This window comes from Pagrus pagrus (assembly GCF_965226575.1).
Source record: "Pagrus pagrus genome assembly, chromosome: 14".
Taxonomy (NCBI): Eukaryota; Metazoa; Chordata; class Actinopteri; order Spariformes; family Sparidae; genus Pagrus; species Pagrus pagrus.
Genome location: NC_140198.1, coordinates 21437200 through 21456528, shown reverse-complemented (window position 1 = coordinate 21456528; position 19329 = coordinate 21437200). Strand labels below are relative to the sequence as shown.

Below are 19329 nucleotides of genomic sequence, written 5' to 3'. Positions count from 1 at the left end.
ATGTAACGAATGTACTATGTACGTAGAAAAAAGAAGACCAGCTCGAATTATAAGCCATCCTACCTGATAGAGATCATGGGTGAACGCAGGTGCATTGTCATTAATATCTTCCACCAGTATCGTTATGTTAGCCTCAGTATGGTGCTGGGTGTCCGTGGCTCTGACAGTCAGGGTGTACCACGTCTTCTCCTCGAAGTCCAGAGGGGCGGTGAGTGAGACGCCTCCACTGTAGCGGTGAATCCCAAACTTGCCTAAGGCTGTTGGGTCCAAATGCAAAGAGTAGGAGAGGGCAGGACTGGAGTCGACATCATTACCCGTCACAAGAGTGATCTCTGTGCCGATCAACATGTCTGATTGAAAGAGAAAGACATTGAACATAAAACTGTTGGTCTTTTTATATTGTTGCATAGCCATGATGCTAAACTATATGACCTTGGTTTGTACAGTGACAGAATTTATTTTGCGATTTTAAAATATTTGCTGTTAATTAAGTACAAAACTCCAGATGAAATTAAAGTACTTACTCTCTGGGATGCGGACTTCCTTGGGCAAAGGAATTGTGGGGCTGTTGTCGTTCTGGTCAACAATGATCACTGTGAGTGTGGCCGAACCAGCCAATCGTGGACTTCCTCTATCAGTCGCTGTGACTACCAGTCTGTGGGGGGTTTTAATTTTAGAGAAAATTAAAAAGGAACACAAAATGATGCACATCTACTTTGTTTTTCATTCTTATATTGTCACAAAAGCAAAATGTTGTGAAAATGAACAGCAGGTGATTCACAGAGTTGGCATACAGATATCACTTTGCACTGGTGCTTCTATCCTCAGCAGACTATGTAAACCTCCTGACAAGCTATCTAAATACAAGCCAGCGGAGTGAATATGATTCATGATGTGCTACATCTAATTTGTCTTTTTATACACGTTTACTTGTTTGTGAATACAAACTGTTATGTTCTTCTCTGTACAAACTGTACAGGTAAAATAAATGCCCCCCTTCAAAATGTGCACACAGAATAGTTTCTTGCTGAATTTCAGATCTGTTCTCACTTGGTCTGGGTAAAGATCTCACGGTCCATGATGGCCGATGTGGTGATGCTTCCTGTCACCGGATCGATCTTGAACAGGCCGCTCATGCCTGATGACTGGATGGAGTAGGTGACCTGACCATTTTGGCCCTGATCCACATCCTCAGCCATCACCTGGGAAAAGGTGGAAGAGGAGGAAGAAAAATGGAGAATATTGAGGATCTATCTAAAACTCCAGTAGACCAAATGTCAGTATGACTCTGTATTATTTACTGTACAGTTTTTATATATGGAGGTACCTGTATGATTGGTGTTTCATATCCCTGTGCTTCTCTCATGTAGGCAACATAATTCTGCAGCTGGAAGCGAGGAAGGTTGTCATTGACATCCTGCAGGATCAGGTTGATAGCCATGAAAGATGTGGAGGACATAGTTTCAGCCTTCACAACTAGACGCAGTCTGGGGGTGTCTTCAAAGTCCAGCCCCTTGGAGCTCTGCACCCTGATTTCACCTGGAAAATGAGGATCAGAAAACCATAAAATAGCAGATTAAACTTTGTGTTCGCTGACTTTATATAACCACATCACACTAACAATCTGTTATTCAAACCTAAAAACAACAGTGTTTTATTGTGACTTTCACCTGATGAGGAGCTGATGATGAAGGCCTGCTTTCTGTTCCCACTGAAGAGGCTGTAGCTGATACCTCTTCTTGTGCCATCTGGGTGCTGAGCCTGAGCCTGAGCCACAGCTGTGCCTGAATTTTTTAAGCAGACAAGAGAAAATATATATATATATAACTGTGACAGCAGAGGGAGGGACAAATTCACTAAGACGATGATTCCAATCCTTAAAAAAATACTGTATCAGTGTCACACCTTTCAAAGCGTTCTCCTGTATGCTGACATCTCTGGCATTTCTAGAGAAGCGAATGCCGTTGTATTCCACCTCCTTCACGTAAATCACCACCACCCCCTGTGCAGACTGAGCTGGCGTGCCCTGGTCCATGGCCTCCACTATCAGGGTCCTCTGAGCCTGGGTCAGATCCCCCAGGGGCTCGGTTGCCTGGATCTCACCGGTCAGGGAGTTGATGCTGAAGCCCTTCACTGGAGTGGCGAAACGGTAAAACACAGAACCATTGGCTCCAAAGTCCTTGTCCTCAGCCTTCATGGTGGCTAGAACGCGCTGGGAACGCCTACTGGACACTTCAATGACAAGCGGGTCCTGGATGAAGAAGGGAGTGTTGTCGTTGACGTCTAGGATGGTGACAGTCACCTAGAAGGAAGATTAAAAAAAATACAAATACTTAAAAAAAACACAACAATCAGACAACTGAACACTTTCAAAATCTAACCCTTCATTTACCTGAGCAGAGGTGTTCCTGGGAGCAGCAGGTGACAGGTCAACAGCAAACACCTGGAAGCTGTATGACGCCCATTTTTCCCGGTCCAGAGGGGCTGCTGTTGTGATAACACCAGTGTTCTCATCCACTGTAAACGCTCCGTGTGCCTCTCGGCTAAGGAAATACAGAACCTTCCCATTCAGGTCATCATCAGCATCTACGGCTGACACCTGGAAATAGATAAACACATTTTAATGATTGACATATGAAATATTTTGTTATAAAAGTCAGATATACATTTTGTCGATGAGATACTTTAACAAAGCGCGTATACAGTCCTGTTTCCACTAACCTCTAGAACTTTGGACCCCTCTGCAGCGTCCTCTGATACGTCAACAGTGTAGGTACTTTTGCTGAAGACAGGGCTGTTGTCATTGACATCCAGCACTTTGATTTCCACTGTGACGGTGGTGCTGAGAGCAGGGCTGCCTCGGTCTGTGGCCACTACCTCCAGAGTGTACACAGCCTTCGTCTCTCTATCGAGGCCACGTGAGGTTGAGAGGGCCCCTGTGCTGGTGTGGAGGTGAAAATCTCCATCAGGGTCCCCAGCTGAATTGGAAGAAAAGAAAAAATTGTCAAGAATTGCTGTGGATTGATTGTTAAAAGAAGACTAGAGAGTGAAACTGTGCCAATTCTGCACTTAAGACTAATTTTGAATGTGCTCCAGACAGGTGTATGGAATGAGCTATAATTGAAATAATACAGAAGTATGTCAAGAACGGGCCTGCATGCAGATCTGATCTTTCATATAGAGCTCTGTCAAAAGCAATACACTGATCCGAGTGCTGGATATATCCAATCCTGACTTGGGAAGACCAAAATAACTCTGCACAACTTTACATATCACCAAAAATGAAGAAGTGTGATCACATACATATGCAACTGAGTGCAAATTGTAATAATCTGTCAACAATCTGTTAAACTTGACCACTTTAAGCCTGGAAAACACCAGAAATGACAAAAATTCACTGTCTCTCCCAAGATATTTTTATTCTCACATCCGACACACCCTGCAACGGCAATTACAGCAATTGTGGTGAGCCAAATCGCTCTGTAAACCCGTTCTAATGAAACACAACACTGTTTCTCACCAGTGATCCTGTACTCCAGCTCTCCACCAGGACCAGAGTCAGGGTCTGTGGCCTTGAGAAAGAAGAGTTCTACAGGGGCCTGGTTCTCCGGCACCTCCAGCCCGTACCACAGCTTTGCAAAGACCGGAGCATTGTCGTTCACATCCTGCACCTCCACACGGACCACAGCCTTGGCAAAGTTAGGAGGCAGCCCTCTATCCCTGGCATACACTGATGAGAGATGGAAATTGTGAAGCGGATGAGATGTTGGATCCCATACAAAGATTTGTGGCTATATGTGGAAATAACTGAGCTGAGACAAGTACCGGTGAGTGTGTAGTGGTTCTGTAGCTCAGCATCCAGTTCTTTGGTGGTGGTGATGACTCCCGTCACAGGGTTGATGATGAAGCCTTCCTCTGTCACACCTCCATACGTCACTTGGCCATTAGAACCTGCATTGAAACAGAAAACAGACATAAGAAAAATAAATGGCTGCGCACACTACGGAACAAGCAATAAAGAAAACAGGCCACATTCAGTGACATAAAGCAGCGATATTAATGAATCCAAAGCTGCATAAATCCGCTGGCAAGCCCTAATGAAAGCGCCAGAAATATTATGCTCTGGACGATTGACTGTGACCACACGTTTTCATTAGCGTGAGCTTGTGGTTTGGTTTAAAGTGATTTGGTTTCTCCAAACCATTTAAATGTCTCTATTGTTTAATTCTCTGGCCATTCATTTTTTAAGCACTTGTACTGTAAACCAGCTGTACAAGTTAACTCATTCTGCCTTTATTGAATTTTAAAAACTTTCTTTATTTTCTACATCCATCCGCCTCGACATTATAGATACTTCTTACTGGCCAAAAGAAAAAAATATGTTCCTGTGAAGGTTCATATGATATTACTTTAATATTTTGTTGAATTAACAAGCAGACTTACTCTACTTATTGTAATTATTGAAATGACACATTTAAACCAACCTTGGTCCCGGTCAGTGGCAGTAACTGTCAATACAGTTGTGCCTGGTCCTCGGTTTTCCATCACCTGGGCCTCAAACTCGGCTCGCTGGAACACCGGAGCTTCGTCGTTCACATCGATCACCTGCACAGACAGCACCTGAGAGGTGGACAGCTGAGGTATCCCATGATCCTCTGCTACAATGGTCAGATTGAAGACTTCCTGCTCCTCCCGGTCTAAGGCTTTAAGGATGGAGAGAGAGCCTACAAAAGAGAAAAAAAGGAGTCAGTGAGCAGTGGGTGAGGAACTTTCTAAAACTTTCCAGATTACTTCACTTAAAACCTCTATTCTTATTTCGTTTTTTTTTTTTTTGTTCTTGAAATGTGTGTTTTGTGAACATGTAATCTTGTGTACCCGAGAGAGGCAGTATTTGTATGCCTAGAGGACCAGTAAAAACTAAACCCTTACAGCTTTGCTTTATGAGAGTTTCCACAGTAAGTGAAAGACCACGGTGACTTCACACCAGCTATTCTATTCTGGCTCCCAAATGTGAATCAGGGGTGTGCTGCACGGGTGGAAGAGGCACTGTGATCTTTTACTTCAGCAAAAGTAAAAATACAACAGGCAAAAAATACTCTGTTACAAGTAAAAGTCCTGAATTCAAAATGTAACTCACTGTAAGTCAAAGTGCAGAAGTATTACTAGTATTTAAGTAAGTACTCACTATGCTGAATGGCTTCTAGCATTATACTGTTGTAGTTCATCAATGTGGAGTTGGTTTTAGATGCAGTCTATGCCATTAAGTAGATTTTTTGATACATAACTGCATCATATCATATAAGCACAGTTATGGAATGGAACCAAGTAAATTTACTCGAGTACTGTACTAAAGTACAATTTCGAGCTACATTATACTTCCACTCCACTCCAATTGGAGGCAAATATTGTACTTTTCACACCATTAAATTTACTTGAAAACTTACTAGTTACTAGTAACTTTGCAGCATCAGAGACAAAGTAGCACATTTTTAGATAAATTAAATTATTTAATCAGCAATTGGATTAAAAAAATGATTCTGATAATCAGAAAAATGCTGAATATCAGGTATGATAGAGTCAAGCGGTCAATAATCTGTCAACCACAGTCTACAGTATCCGCATACATGTAAATATGCGTATAATATTTACTTTTATTTGTACTTTTGATAGTTAGATACATTTAATATCCAACATTTTAAGACTTTGACTCAATTATATTTATACGGGTGACTTTCACTTTTACTAAAGTAATATTTTAGATATCTTTATACTCAAGTATGACTTGGGTACCTGGGTACTTTTTACAACACTGAATAAGCATAGATGTATCAGTTAGCATTAGTTGTGTGTGTGTGTTTTATGTAAATCGAGTTGATTCAGATAGAGGCTTTGAATCAGACCACTACCTCTCAGTCTCTGGCTTCAGTTCCTCTCTTACTAGCAACTACAAGGAGGGTCAGCCAAAGTGAGAGGAAATATGAGTGTGTTTCTGTGTGTGTGTGTGTGTGTGTACTGCTCACAGCGGTGTACAACTTCAGCTGGCATGCTGTGCCTGAGAGACATGTGTAATTTATAAATGCCACAGCATGCCAAACACATACATCGTGTGTTGACTGTTGGCTCAGATGTTCCTGTGAGGTTTTGCTTGCTCCCGTGTTTCGGCCAAACAGATGCAAAACATTTACTGCACTATTTTATCCTCCTCTGTAGCCAATTCAATGTTACTGATACAGTACCAACCATATGATAAAGATGCTCTTACTGGATTAGCTTTGCTCAAACTCACATGAAATTCTATTTTGAGGCTACCGAAGATCTCGAGGTTTCCAAAGATTTAAAACATACTGAATTACATGGAAATGAGCATAATATACTGCACAAGGCAAACAGATTTTTTTCATTTTGCGGCTATAAAGATCTAGGATTTTATTTTACCTAACACCGTAAGAAGGGCATAGCTTTAAGGATAGAACAGGCAGATAATGCTCTCAAACAGCATGCATTAAATGTTTTATCTAATTTTGAAGCTACTTGTGAAAAAAAGGGATGGACATGTAAGAAACATTAGGTTTAAAGGGGTCAATAAAACCAGCAGTAAAGCAGCTGTACTGGGAAATAACAGAAAGTTCATGTTGGCAGCGCAGACGTATAATTTATAGGTGGTAATCAGGCTAATGATACCCCCCACATTAGCGGGGCAGTTTGGTAAATGTCTTCCCAATACAATGCTAATCTGCTATTACAGCTATTATTAACTGTAAGCTTAACACCACAGAGTCTGAGAAACAAACCAGAAGTGAAGTCAGCCCCTGCTAATACACCAGACACTTGACAGTAATGAAGTAAAGACTTTCTTCCATCTGGAAGCTGCATTAAATGTCTGTCTTATGGCTCCTAATCCCATCTCAGCCAGATCTGAGCACGCCCACACCGCCCAGCTCTGACGATGAAGAGATTACACATACACACACACATATATAAGATATCAAAGGCCGGTCACGTCCATAGTCCCAAATCGGTTCCCATGAACAAATCCGTCAAGAAAAGAAAACCAAAGCATTATTCAAGTGAAATATTGCTCCGAGGCACTGAAAGATCATCTAGTAAAGCGGGTTATGAGCGTTATGAGTGTTTTAGCAGTTGAGACCCCATAGACGCAGCACTTCAGTGGGTAATTACGATCTTCTGGAAAGTTTTGTTTCAGGGGGCTTCTACGGGTGGGACGCTGATTATCTATCAATCATAAAACCCAACAGAAAAAGGCCACACTACTCCTGCTGTGTTAAATCATTCAAAGCAGGATTGTAAACGCAAGAAATGATGTGAATTCTGCCCTAATCATCTCTTGATGGGGTGTAAATTGGGTATTTATGGGAAAGCCCCAGTCTGCACAGACCCTCCTAGATTACTGGAACATTACTATATTTTTAGATGATGTGTCCCAGCCTAAAAATAAGCTCACCAGTGTTTGGGTTCAGACTGAAGCGACCGGCGCTGTTGCCTGCCTGGATTCTGTAAGATACTCTGCCATTTTCTCCTTCGTCGTCATCTCGAGCCATCACGTACAAAATCACAAACCTATGGATAAAGATACCAACAAATGTCAGATTGTAACAAACATGACAACCGCTTCAAGTTTTAAACTTCAATATTCTTCTGATGGATGAAATCATCAAAGCAATGACAATAATGTACATTAAGGTACCAAAGTCACTCACCCTACAGGCTGATCCTCCATGACGCTGACCGCAGACGGTGAGCTGAAGACCGGAGCATTGTCGTTCTCGTCTGTCACAAACACCCGGGCGGTGACTGAACCCCAGCGCCTCTGAGAGGGATCCACTGCCTGGTCCGTGGCCCGCACCACGAGGTAGAGGGATGGCGTCGACTCACGATCTAACTTCTGCCCCAGAGTCAGGACTCCGCTGGAGGGGTCAAGGGTCAGGAGGTCGGGCGTGCTTGGCCAGTAGTGCTCGATGGAGTAATGTAGCTCACTGTTGGGTCCACTGCCATCCTATAAAGGAGAAAAGAGATGAATTACAAAGCTAGTGGAGAATTTTGATGATGGATGTGCTTCTAGGAAACCTTGGGTCTTGATGACAGACACCACCCACCCAAACACCACTGCACCAGCAGGACAACCCTGACACACAGCAAAAACTGCTAGGGAATGGCCTGAGGAACAAAACATAAAGCTCAAGGCTCCTGCCTGGCCGCCAAATTCCCCAGATCCCAATCTAATCAAGCATGCATGGGACGAACCAAGTCTGATCAATGGAGGCCCCACCTCACAACCCACAGGATTGTGTCGTGCCTTAATGGGTCAGAGCCAAGTCCCATCCATGGTAAGGCTACCATGGATGATGGCCAAGTCTGATACATGGTATCACAGATGCTTGATCAGATTAGGATCGGGGGAATTTGGAGCTGGACCTTGCGTCAATGTCTTCAGGGGTGGGGAGTGGGGCACACTGCCATTGGGAGTGCCAAGTGGCGTCCACATGAGTTCCAGGGCCCAATGTTTTCCAGCAGAACATTTAACTGTATCTAGATATTGAGTGTTATTCACTTCACTTGCCAGTGGTCTTAATTGTGTGGCTATATCCCTCGTATACAATTGCAACAATTATCAATCACTGGTTAACATTATAACTCTTCTTTAGCGGATGATATTATCTGTTTCCTACCTGATCCGAAGCCTGGAAGGTATAAATTGAAGCCCCTGGTTCGATGTTCTCTGGGATCACAATGGTAACAGGATCCTCTGTGAACTGGGGGGCGTGGTCATTGCTGTCCTGCACGTTGATATCCAGCCGTACCAGGTGGCTGCTGGGAAACGCCTGGGTGAAGTCCGACACCTCGATGTGCAGCGTGTAGCTCGACCCCTTCTCGTAGTCCAGCTCGCGGACCAGGTACACGTCGCCCTTTAAACGGTCCACCATGAAGGTCCCATCTCGGTCAGTGCCCCCCACTACCAGGTAGGTCACCTGGCCTTCCAATAAAGATTCCTGTTGGTCATGTGGGCGTACAGAGCCAATGATGGACCCCGGAGTGGCCCCTTCGACTGTGTTCAAGGTCATGGAGAGCGTGTTGGGCTTTGGGCTGGACTTGGCGGAGCTGAGAACCTGAAGGAAAGCAAACCAGGGTCAAAAGGGCTTCATCTTATCATATTGATTCCGGTCATGTTAAGTTCTCTCTGTGAAAACCTTTCGATATATATAGTGTTATATCAAATATAGAAGAAAAGTGTCAAGGGGAATATGACTGGATCTGATTTCCTTTGATACTCTGCAGACAATGCAGCTATATGGCTCTCTCCCAGCCTATCCCTAAACAAAACCTTGGGCTGTAGTCTGTTTCTGTTTTGTTGCTATTACTATAATAACCCTCACAGGCATTCCCATTGTGCATGTACGATCCTTCCAGTAAATATCTCGACACTGCAGCATTCTGGCTTCAAGATGAGAATCAGAGTTTGTGACCTGTGACAAAATAATGAAGGGTGTAATGGGAGGGAAAACTGTAAATATTCCAGTTCAAATAATGCGGAGCATTAAGCACAGCCTCCATATGCCGCAGTCCGGTCAGAAGGGAAACGAGCGTGTGCCAGAGGGTTTTCGCCACTCTGAGCAACAGCCTCAGGGTTCAACATCGCTCTCGGACAGATCAAAGCGCTCTGAAGACAGCAAACAAAAGCCGATTTTAACGAGCTCTGGTTTCATCATCAAAAAAAGAAATCCATACACACAGCATTCCTCGCTTTCGTTAGCAAGATCGGTTGCAGTGAATTGCATCTTTTCTTTATCAAACATGAATAGCAAGGATAAAATAAAGAAGAGGAACATAATGTGGATAATGTGCATTATTTAGCCCCATACACGCAGGCCCTATGTGCAGACATTTGACTCCCATGGAAAAAATCATGTCCTATTTTTCGTCTCTTTCTCTGCAGTGAGTGAAATTCAGCAACTGAATGCATTTAATTGAGCTTTCTGGTGATGTAGCTACAAATGTTTGCACAGAGGTTGACAGGACTGCAGCTCCAAGGAGTCTTGATGTTTTTAAAGTCATTTGCTCAAGTACATTCCAGTGTTTCAATTATCTCGAATGTGATTCTCTGATGCTATTTGTACTTTTCCCCAGTGCACGTTCCCTTTACAAGCTGTAGTACTGTAGCACTTGTGGTGTACAGCAGTATCCCTGTGTCTGATTTTACCCACAGCTATGTGAAATGTTATCTCAAAATCATTATCTGGAAATGTTAGCTCATGAGAGTGTTTGAATGTGTCGTTACAGTGAGCGAGTGTGTGTGTGCGTGTGTGTACGTATCGCCGCCTGCTACCGTACGGCGGTGTATTCCCTTTCTCTCTGTGTGTGATTCGATGCAGCTGGCTCTCATCAAATCTCATCTGGGAGCATTTGATTCCAAGGTGCCTGTTTCCCCTCTGTCTAATCTCAGTGTTGCACAAGCGAAATCTAAGGCAAGCACTCCCGCTGTAATTAGCATCCTTTTCCTTTCTGAAATCACATCACATAAAAACACGGCGCTCAAAGCTCCACAGTCAAAGCAAACCACCACCCTTCTCTGGCTACATGCCTCTGTGCTGTTGAATTCCTGATATTGTGTGTTGATATGCGGGATTGACCCTCCGACAGAAAGTTCAGAACAATAACTCAGTCCAGACCAGCTCCCTCCTGCTGCTCAGGGTTTCTCACCTTGGGTTTTGGTTACCCCACAAACTTTCAGAGCAGGAAACACACACTAGATTGGATGGATGCTTTTGTTTGTTCAGGCACAGGTTCAGTTTCTCTCCTTCTCATATTTACCTCCTTTTCCAATTCCTTTGACAGTTATACTGTTCTCTTTGTGCACAGTTTGAGGAAATTACTCGCTGCGAGGAATGCAAAAGGACTGAGGTAATGTGTGGATGTGACAGTTTTGGGTTCGGTCAGCAGATTGGCTTTTGTTTCCAATCGCCTAATGCCATCGAAACAATTTGGAGACACAACAAATGTGTGGCAAATGTGCACGCAGCTGTAGGATGAATGAGGATATGAAAATGTTCAGTTTATGTTTACCTGTATCTGGAGCTGGCAGGTGGAGCTGAGGCCTGGTGTGCCGTGGTCAGCAGCGGTCACTGTGAAGGTGTACTCGGAACGCTCAGCCATTCTCAGGGGGGATGCTGTTCTCAGCTCGCCAGAGGTCGGGTTAAGGGAGAAACGCTCTGCTCTGTGGCCTTCAGAGGATGCAACAGATACAGACATCACCTTAAGTTAAGTTAAACACTAAATAAACATACTAACAGCTGCATGGGTATGGAAATGTTAAATGGGGGGCTTTGCAGCAATGCACTCACCTGATAAAGAGTAGTATACAGTCCCGTTCTCTCCCTCATCTGGGTCTTTAGCTGTCACTGTTGCTACAACTGTTCCAGATAGAAGTCCCTCCATTACCTACAATAAAGGGAAATTGTTCTTTATATTGATGTCTTTCTGCAAAACACCATGCCTTTTCTACATACAGCATCTTACATTTATGTTTATCCTTTTCCTACCTTGTCTTTAACAGCAAGGAAAAATGAATCGATATCATGACACAATGTGAAAAGTTTACTGTAAACCTAATCCGTCATTCTCACCTGAAGGACCAGTTCCCTGTCTGGCCTGGCGTGAGTGAAACTGGGGGCGTGGTCATTTTCATCCAGCACAGTGATATGAGCGGTGCCAGTAGCGCTGCGAGGAGGCGTACCCCCATCGTGTACAACCACGACAAGCTGGTAGCTGGACTGCTGCTCTCTGTCTAGGGCGAGGCGAGTGCTAATCTCACCTAAGGAAATAGAGCAGGGGAGAAGGCCTTAGCTTACATTACTTGCAATAGCTCGGGGGTAATTGCCACAATCATTTAATTGACAAACAGCAAATCATTATTTCCTCATGGGAAATCATGCTGGTATTAGTGCTGTTTATGAAGTAACTACATTTCATTCAGTGAAACACAATTACAACAAACTGCTTGAAGTGTACTATTAGCGTTTTCCAATTCAAATACAAGTCTTCACCTGTTTGTGAGTTAATCTGGAAGTGTCTGTCAGTGTGCAGCAGCCTGTAGGTAAGTCGAGCGTTTAGTCCCGCATCTCTGTCTGTTGCAGACACCCTGCCAAAGCCTGTCCCCGCCAGCAGGTTCTCTCTGACAGCCAGGAACACCCTCTCCTGACTCAGTCTTGGGGAATTGTCATTTTCGTCGGTTACTGTCACCCTGACCGTCGCACTTCCAGTTCTCCCTGCTCCTCCTGGGCCTGAAGTGGCCAGGACAGTCAGCAGGTACATGTCTTTGACCTCTCGGTCCAGAGAGCTACGAACAAAAAGCCATCCGCTATCTGGCATGATGCCAAAACCAGCAGCGTCACCATCAGGCCTGAGGCGGTAGGAAATAGAGGAGGAGGAAGATGAGGAGGAGCTTCCACCGTTCCCAGAAGCCTCTATGTTGAGTGCTCGAACCTGGAGGAAGCGTGTGTTGAGAGGTGTGTTTTCTCGCAGCTCCACGCGGTACGTCAGGGTGTCAAAGTTTGGGCCTTGTGCGTCTTGCGCTTGGATGTGGACCACGAGGGTGAAGGTGGAGCTAAGCTGAGGTGCTCCACCATCTTTGGCAACCACCTGAAGGTCATAGCGTGGGACACTTTCGTATGACAGACTCCCAATCAGACGTACCTCCCCACTGCCACGGTCAACACCAAACGTCCTCTGGCCGCTGCTGCCTGCAGCTCCAGCAGAGACCAGGTCGAAGCTGAGCTGACCATTATGACCAGAGTCCTTGTCGGTGGCCTGAATAGTGTAGATGACAGTCCCCATTTTGGTGATCTCAGGTAAAAGGAGGGACTCTGAAGAGGAGGGGAGGAAGGTGGGGGCGTTGTCATTGATGTCTGAAATGGTTATTCGTACCCGGCTGGTTCCGTACGCCGGAGGAGAGCCGGAGCGTGCCTGGATCTCCAGGTCAAGACTGGAGCAGGTTTCATGGTCCAGAGGAAGGGCGCTGCGGATAGTACCAGAGGCACTGTCCACTGTGAAGTAACCATCAGGGTCACCGGAGGAGATGGAGTATAAGATATCCTTCGAAACACCTGCATGGAAGAGACGGAGACGGCAAAAGAAAGTGTTAGAAAAAGCTGAGCTGTAATTTAATGAAGTAGTTTAAAAGGCATGTCATTGTTGCAGAAAAGCATCAAATTATCACTTTTGAAATGCAGGAACAAGCAATTTGAGGCCTTTTTTGCTTGTTAAACTGCTGCCACATAAAAAACACTGATGACAGATCCATATCCACTTCGTGCAAACAGCAATGTGGTGTGTTTATTTCTCGTCTAAGTGTTAATGAAAGGCTGGATTCACTCAAAGAGGGTGCGGAGATGGAATCACTGAAAGCCTTGTGAACTAACACAGACAGATATAAGTGATCTTCTGCCCACTGCACCGCTGAGAACACTTTATTTTGACTCCCACTCAGAACCGCAGCCCCGTCCAAATCCATTTCTCCATCATTAATGCTGAGAGAGAATAAAAAGTCTGGCCACAGTGAAAATAATCCCCAGTAAAGCCCATGCTGTGTGATGGATGTGATTTCTTAATGGAGTGCATGCTCTCGTGTATTTGTGCAACTGCTCGGGTGAAAGGTAAGACATCACACGCTCTCCAGCCCGTTAGTGCATTTCTGTACTGTTATTTGTCAGAAAGATGAAACCTGTGTGAGTCACATAAAGCAGGTTCACGGCAAAAACTCAAAATCTGAGAAAGGAACATTTCAGACAAATACAGTGACGTTTTTAGACAATTTTCACTTCACGACATTTTTTTTAAGAAAGACCTAACATTCATTGCTTATTTACTTGTTTTTGAAGACATTTTCTCTCATGTTACATAAATTGATTAAGCCTGAAATGACAAATAGACATCAACAGATTAATGCCAGACTTCAGCAGATGACTTGAGAGCACAGACTCACCTGTCTTGACAGAAGCACGGACCACTCCCACCAGCGTCCCCCTGAGGACGTCCTCGGGCACCGTAAAGAAATACTGGGCCTGTTCAAACACAGGAGATGCCACCGAGCCTGCCACCACGCTCACGTTTACCCTGGCATTGACCGGCGCCGTCAGACCTCCACCGTCCTCAGCAGATATCACCATGGAGATTACCGTGTTGGCTTTGCCATGGAGCGAGCGAGAGAGAGAAATCACACCTGTGGAAGAAGACAGAGAAGTAGAGAAGATGAAATTACTCCATATCCTTTAAACCTAACCCTAACCCCTTGCCCCTGACCCCTAACCCCTAACCCTTTAAACACTCCAATGCAGGCAAGCTTGGTTGCCCGATTTTACTAGGTTTTGGGTGTTATGGCTTGGGCTGTTTTACCTGCATTTGAACCAGCTATGGCCAATGTGTGGCACCCTGAATTTGGGCGAGATGTGGCCATTACAATCGGGATTGCTTTGGGTTGAGCATTGGGGATGGATGGTGAGTACATACCTGTGTCCTTGTTGAGAGTAAAGAACGCTGAGCCTCCTCCAGGTACCGTGCGGTAGGTCACCCTGCCGTTTTCCCCAGCATCAGGATCATTCGCCGTTACCTTGACAACAGAGGTTCCAGGGGCACTATGGGTGCTGAGACTGACTGTGTAGAGGACTGGGTAGAAAGCGGGCCTGTTGTCATTGATGTCCACGACTTTGACCCGCACACGGGCTACTGAGGTCAAACCACCCTGAAAAAAAGGAAAGATTCTTCTGATTAGATTTGGTTCAAGATGCATTCAATATAACATAAGCAGAGCAGGCACAAATGCTGCAAGGAATTAAGGACTTTAACTGACTAGTTTATTGAGGCAAAGGGAGGTTAAATCATAAGAATAGGTATTTGAGTCAGACCACATCCTCCCTCCCTTCCTGCACTGTATATCCCCGAAGACAACTTTCAATTTGTCTCCTAACCCTTGGTGAAAAGCGACAGACCAGGACTTTCATGTTACGAAACTGCGACAAAAGATTTATGATAAGAAGAAGCAGCTGTAAAAGAGAGAGGATGGATTCTCTGTTGAAGATCCCTGAAATATGGAGCCAATCAAGCGTAGTATGCATTTGTCAGTGAGGGGAAGAGTTTGCATTCATTACACTGAATCTGCGGGCTTAGTTTTACGGGCCCATTAAAGACAAGGATAGCCGAGACAGAGGGAACAGACACCAGCTGAACGGAGCTGGGAATGTGCTGGGGGGTGGGAGTGAAGATACACTCTTGGGGTTGGGTGGTAAATCACAGACCTGAATTCAATCTTTACCTGAGCTGGGGTAAATAAAGAGAATAATAAGTTTGAACACTACCCATACTAACCAATCAACATACCAAACAATAGTTGTAGTGTTATTTCTTTTATGCCGTTAGGGTTTTATGTAACCCTAACGGCTCGTGTGGAGTTCCAGTGCCTTTTAAATTTCAGCCAATGAGATTAATTGATACTTCAAATGTGTATGGGTCTACTGGGATGATGTTAGAGCAACAAGTGTGTAAATGTGGTCAAGTAAATCATCATGTTTAACTAAAAAGGTATCCTACAGCAGGACCTATTTTGAACTGACTGTTCAAGTGGATCTGTTTTCCTACTTCTTTACCTCTCTGTTTGCTCTGATTGCTTTGCCATGCTGCTGTGGTTCCCCCTTGATTTGTTTGAAGACGCACAGTAAGAGACAGGACGCTGTCTTCTTCAAACATGTCTCTTTGATCAGATTTATTTGAGTGCAGCTGTACACATCTTTAATTTGCCTTTAGCTTGAAGCTTTGATCGGAAGATGCATTACACACTCAGTAAGCAATGTGTTTGGTCATGGAGCAACACAAAGAAATAGCTCTTTGGCTTCAGCGTACTTTGGTGTTGCACAAAGCGACTGATGTTACCTTGCAAGGCAGTTGTGACCATGTGATCTCGAGAATTAATCTTGCCAGGCTTTAAGTGATGCACACCAATCAGCATCCAATCAATGGCGGCTCATAAAGAATTTAGTGTATTAAGAAATGAAGAGAACTGAAGAGTGTTTCTTCATTGAATGAAAATGAAAGAACGGCACTGAAGGCTTTTCTCAGTGGAAAAGATGTTTTCGCTCTCTTCCAACTGGCTTTATTAAGAGTTTGTTTCACAACTTGCTCCGCTGATTGCGCTCTTCTACTGTTGATCAGATTTGTTCAAGTTAGCCTGTGATCGAGGTGACAAACAGATGGACCGTCCAATCACATGTTAAGTATTTTTCTGAAAATACTTGCCCTTTTCCAGACAGTTTCCTAAGGATGATTACCCAGATGATTTCCCAGATGATTTTGTGTAACAAAACAATCATTTGGTGAGTTGGTTGTCTCATATCTATTAAAAAATAAGAAGTTATCTCCAGTGGCCAGTTAGCTTAGCTTAGCACAAAAACCAGAAGCAGGTGAAAACAGCTAATCTGGTTCTGTCTGACTAACAAAATTCACCTACTGTCCTGGTTTGGGTTTTTTGTTTAGTTATTTCCTGTTTTATTTTGTAGTTATATCCTCATGTGTCTTGTTGTGATTTTCCACTTCCTGTCTTTGTCTCTTTCCCACCCTTTATCTGTGTGCAACTGCGTTGCTGTGATACACACTCCTTTTTTATGGGGGGTTTGTCAGCTTGCTGTGCTAGCTGTTTTACGCTGCTTCTAATCTTTGTGCTAAGATAAGCAAATCTCTTGGCAGTAGCTTCATATTCATGCTTATCGTAGATGTAAAAGTGGTATCGATCCTCTTGTCTAACTCTTGGCAAGAGAGATAAGTATTAGGCTACAACTACTGAAATGCTATTAGTAAGAGTTTTAGGATAAGAGTGCTCTTACTCCATCTGTTGCAGTGACGGTCAAGTCAAACTTGTCCAATCCCTCATCCCGGTCCAGAGCTGTGCGGGTACAAAGCTGGCCAGATTCCTTGTCAATGGTAAAGAGGGACGGTGCTGTGCTTCCAGAACTAGAACCAAGGGTGTAGGATATAGAACCAAAGGAACCACGATCCTCATCTGTGGCGGACACCTGATGGGAAAAGAAACATGAGGTTAAGACGTGGTCGGTCCACCAGTGCCAAACAGCCTGTGAGACATAAGGATTTCAAAAAAGCATCACACGAACACACCCAGCATGTCCAGGAATCAGTGTGAAAGAAAACCTACATGTGTCACGATTATTATATACGAGCTAAGGGGCTTTCTGCTATCACAATAATGTCCCGTAATACAGTCATCTCACAGGCCCATACATCTGCACTTATCCAAATATCACACACCATAGCACTACTTGTTATGATTTCCAGGGTGCTATAAAAACCGAGCATCTGCGAGAGCAATTCGCTTTTATAGATTACAGATATAGGGTATGAAAAAGAAAGGATAGATCTCCCCTGTGGTGCATTTGAAAAGCTGGCAAAAAGACAGGTGCTATCATGCATGCAGAGGGAGGGAACTGACAGGCAACCTTGAGTAAAAGAGAGGAGAGTTTGACAGAGTTTGGTTCAAGGGTCAACAGAGGCACTTTAAAGGATGTTGGAAGGTCGAGTGACACAAACTGGTTTTTCACTGGGTTTTAAATAAGATACAGACTGACTGACTGACTGACTGACTGCGAGAGCCACTTAAAAACGCACCTCAGACTTTAATCCTTGCTCCATATTTCTCCTACAAAAGGACTTCAAAACTTCAAACTGTTTACGCATAGACTCATAACAGACAGAGGGCTTGACCCAACCCTTGACCTCATTTGTCACATCTGCCTAACATCCTTCATTCTACTAAAAACACACATGCACACACATACATTGTACGCGCTGACTAAATCTATTAAAACATTCAGAAATCCCATAATACAACAAAGATTTCCTTGCAAAACACAAAAGGGAAATGTCCCCTGAGCTCCCGGGTCCTGCCTCTGACAGAAGTTTTACACTGGTCCATAACATTGTTTGGTGGCGTTTATGACGCTTGTTAAAAGTAGCGTTCCCCCTCAGATCTTGAAGCCTTGAATGCGAGCCAGGACCCAGGAGGCCTCATGACATCACTCCCTCTCTGTCGTACAGTCTCTCCTCATAAGGCAACGTTTTTGTTTCCCTAGAAACTTTTACAGTAGTTACAATTTTGTCTGCACGGCAGTTGTGTCCACCTGAAATGATACACCATAAATGCTATATGACAATACAGAATGCAATAAACAGACATTACAGTCAGAGAGTATTATGGTCAGAGAGTTGTTTGTTGTATGATCTGAGAATTCGAGAATTAAGTCGCAGTGTTATGAGAATGAATGATTTAACACAAAAACTTTTAATATTTCAAAAATGAAATGCAAAGTTTGTTATCTCTGCTGCTAGAGGTCTCTCAGTAAGAAATAATAAAAAAGAGTCTGATGATGTTGTGAAGTAGCGTGCGATCATGGCAGATAGTCTTAGTTAGTCCGATGAAAATGTATCTAATGTTACTCAGGCAGATATGTTCATGGATGAGTTTAATACATTTTACATTAGTTGTGTTCGCTGACTTTCATCCTCACTCTCTGATGTATCATTTGATGCTTCTGACAAAGTTGTAGCAACAGGCGACCAAATGAACGGATCATTACCTTGGGGGGAAAAAATGCAGATTTCTTTGGGTTTGAAGTCATTTTTAGACTTTTCAATGTCGATATGTTATGTATCATATCTTTAAGTAGTGCCATCATGTAAGAATATTTTGGAAAAAGTCAGAAATATGTAGAGGATACACTTGTTTTTGTCATAAAAAAAATATTTTGTAAGCTTCATCCTCATGTGTAATGTAATGTCCTTTCTTGTTTTCCCTCCCTTCTGATTGTCCTGAGTAGGTTCACCTGTCCCCAATTAGCCATGTGTTTTCCCTGTTTATGTTGTCAGTTGGTCTGTGTTTGTCGGTGTTTGTACCTTGTGTTCCAGCCTGTGTTCCTCACGCTTTATTTGGTTTGTACTTGTTAGTTTTTGTGTGTTTTGTGTTTCCTTGGTTCTTGGTTAGTCCTCCTGATTGTTTTCTCAGTTTAAGCTGCCTGCCTGTTTTGTTTTTCCTTTTTTTTTTTTATAAATATCAGTTTGTCATTAAAGCTCGCTTTTTGTTCAATCGCTTATGTGGCTGGAGTCTCATATGGGTCCTTTTTGCTGCTATCATGATTATTCTACATGAGTATGATGACTATAAGATGAATATTGTTACATTCTGTTGTCTTTTTCAATGGTGGCCCCGATATTGTACTGTAACATCCTCATATAGGATCCTTTTCTGAAGATGCACATCCA

The 19329-nt window shown here is 43.7% G+C and overlaps 1 protein-coding gene across 1 annotated transcript in view; it reads right to left on the bottom strand.

The window, feature by feature from the left end:
* dchs1b (dachsous cadherin-related 1b) overlaps window positions 1–19329 on the bottom strand; it is a 90181-nt gene that overhangs the window by 5666 nt on the left and 65186 nt on the right. Inside the window, exons 5-25 of the mRNA XM_084374103.1 lie at window positions 16884–17072; window positions 14521–14752; window positions 13997–14233; window positions 12060–13118; window positions 11640–11827; window positions 11358–11454; window positions 11080–11237; window positions 8688–9125; window positions 7719–8014; window positions 7463–7578; window positions 4485–4724; window positions 3826–3951; window positions 3521–3730; window positions 2722–2978; window positions 2393–2599; window positions 1906–2302; window positions 1671–1784; window positions 1328–1539; window positions 1051–1202; window positions 525–655; window positions 64–350 (exon numbers count right to left, since the gene is read on the bottom strand). Of these exons, the coding sequence (XP_084230229.1) occupies window positions 64–350; window positions 525–655; window positions 1051–1202; window positions 1328–1539; window positions 1671–1784; window positions 1906–2302; window positions 2393–2599; window positions 2722–2978; window positions 3521–3730; window positions 3826–3951; window positions 4485–4724; window positions 7463–7578; window positions 7719–8014; window positions 8688–9125; window positions 11080–11237; window positions 11358–11454; window positions 11640–11827; window positions 12060–13118; window positions 13997–14233; window positions 14521–14752; window positions 16884–17072 (5343 nt within the window). The remainder of the gene's footprint in view (window positions 1–63; window positions 351–524; window positions 656–1050; window positions 1203–1327; window positions 1540–1670; window positions 1785–1905; window positions 2303–2392; window positions 2600–2721; window positions 2979–3520; window positions 3731–3825; window positions 3952–4484; window positions 4725–7462; window positions 7579–7718; window positions 8015–8687; window positions 9126–11079; window positions 11238–11357; window positions 11455–11639; window positions 11828–12059; window positions 13119–13996; window positions 14234–14520; window positions 14753–16883; window positions 17073–19329) is intronic.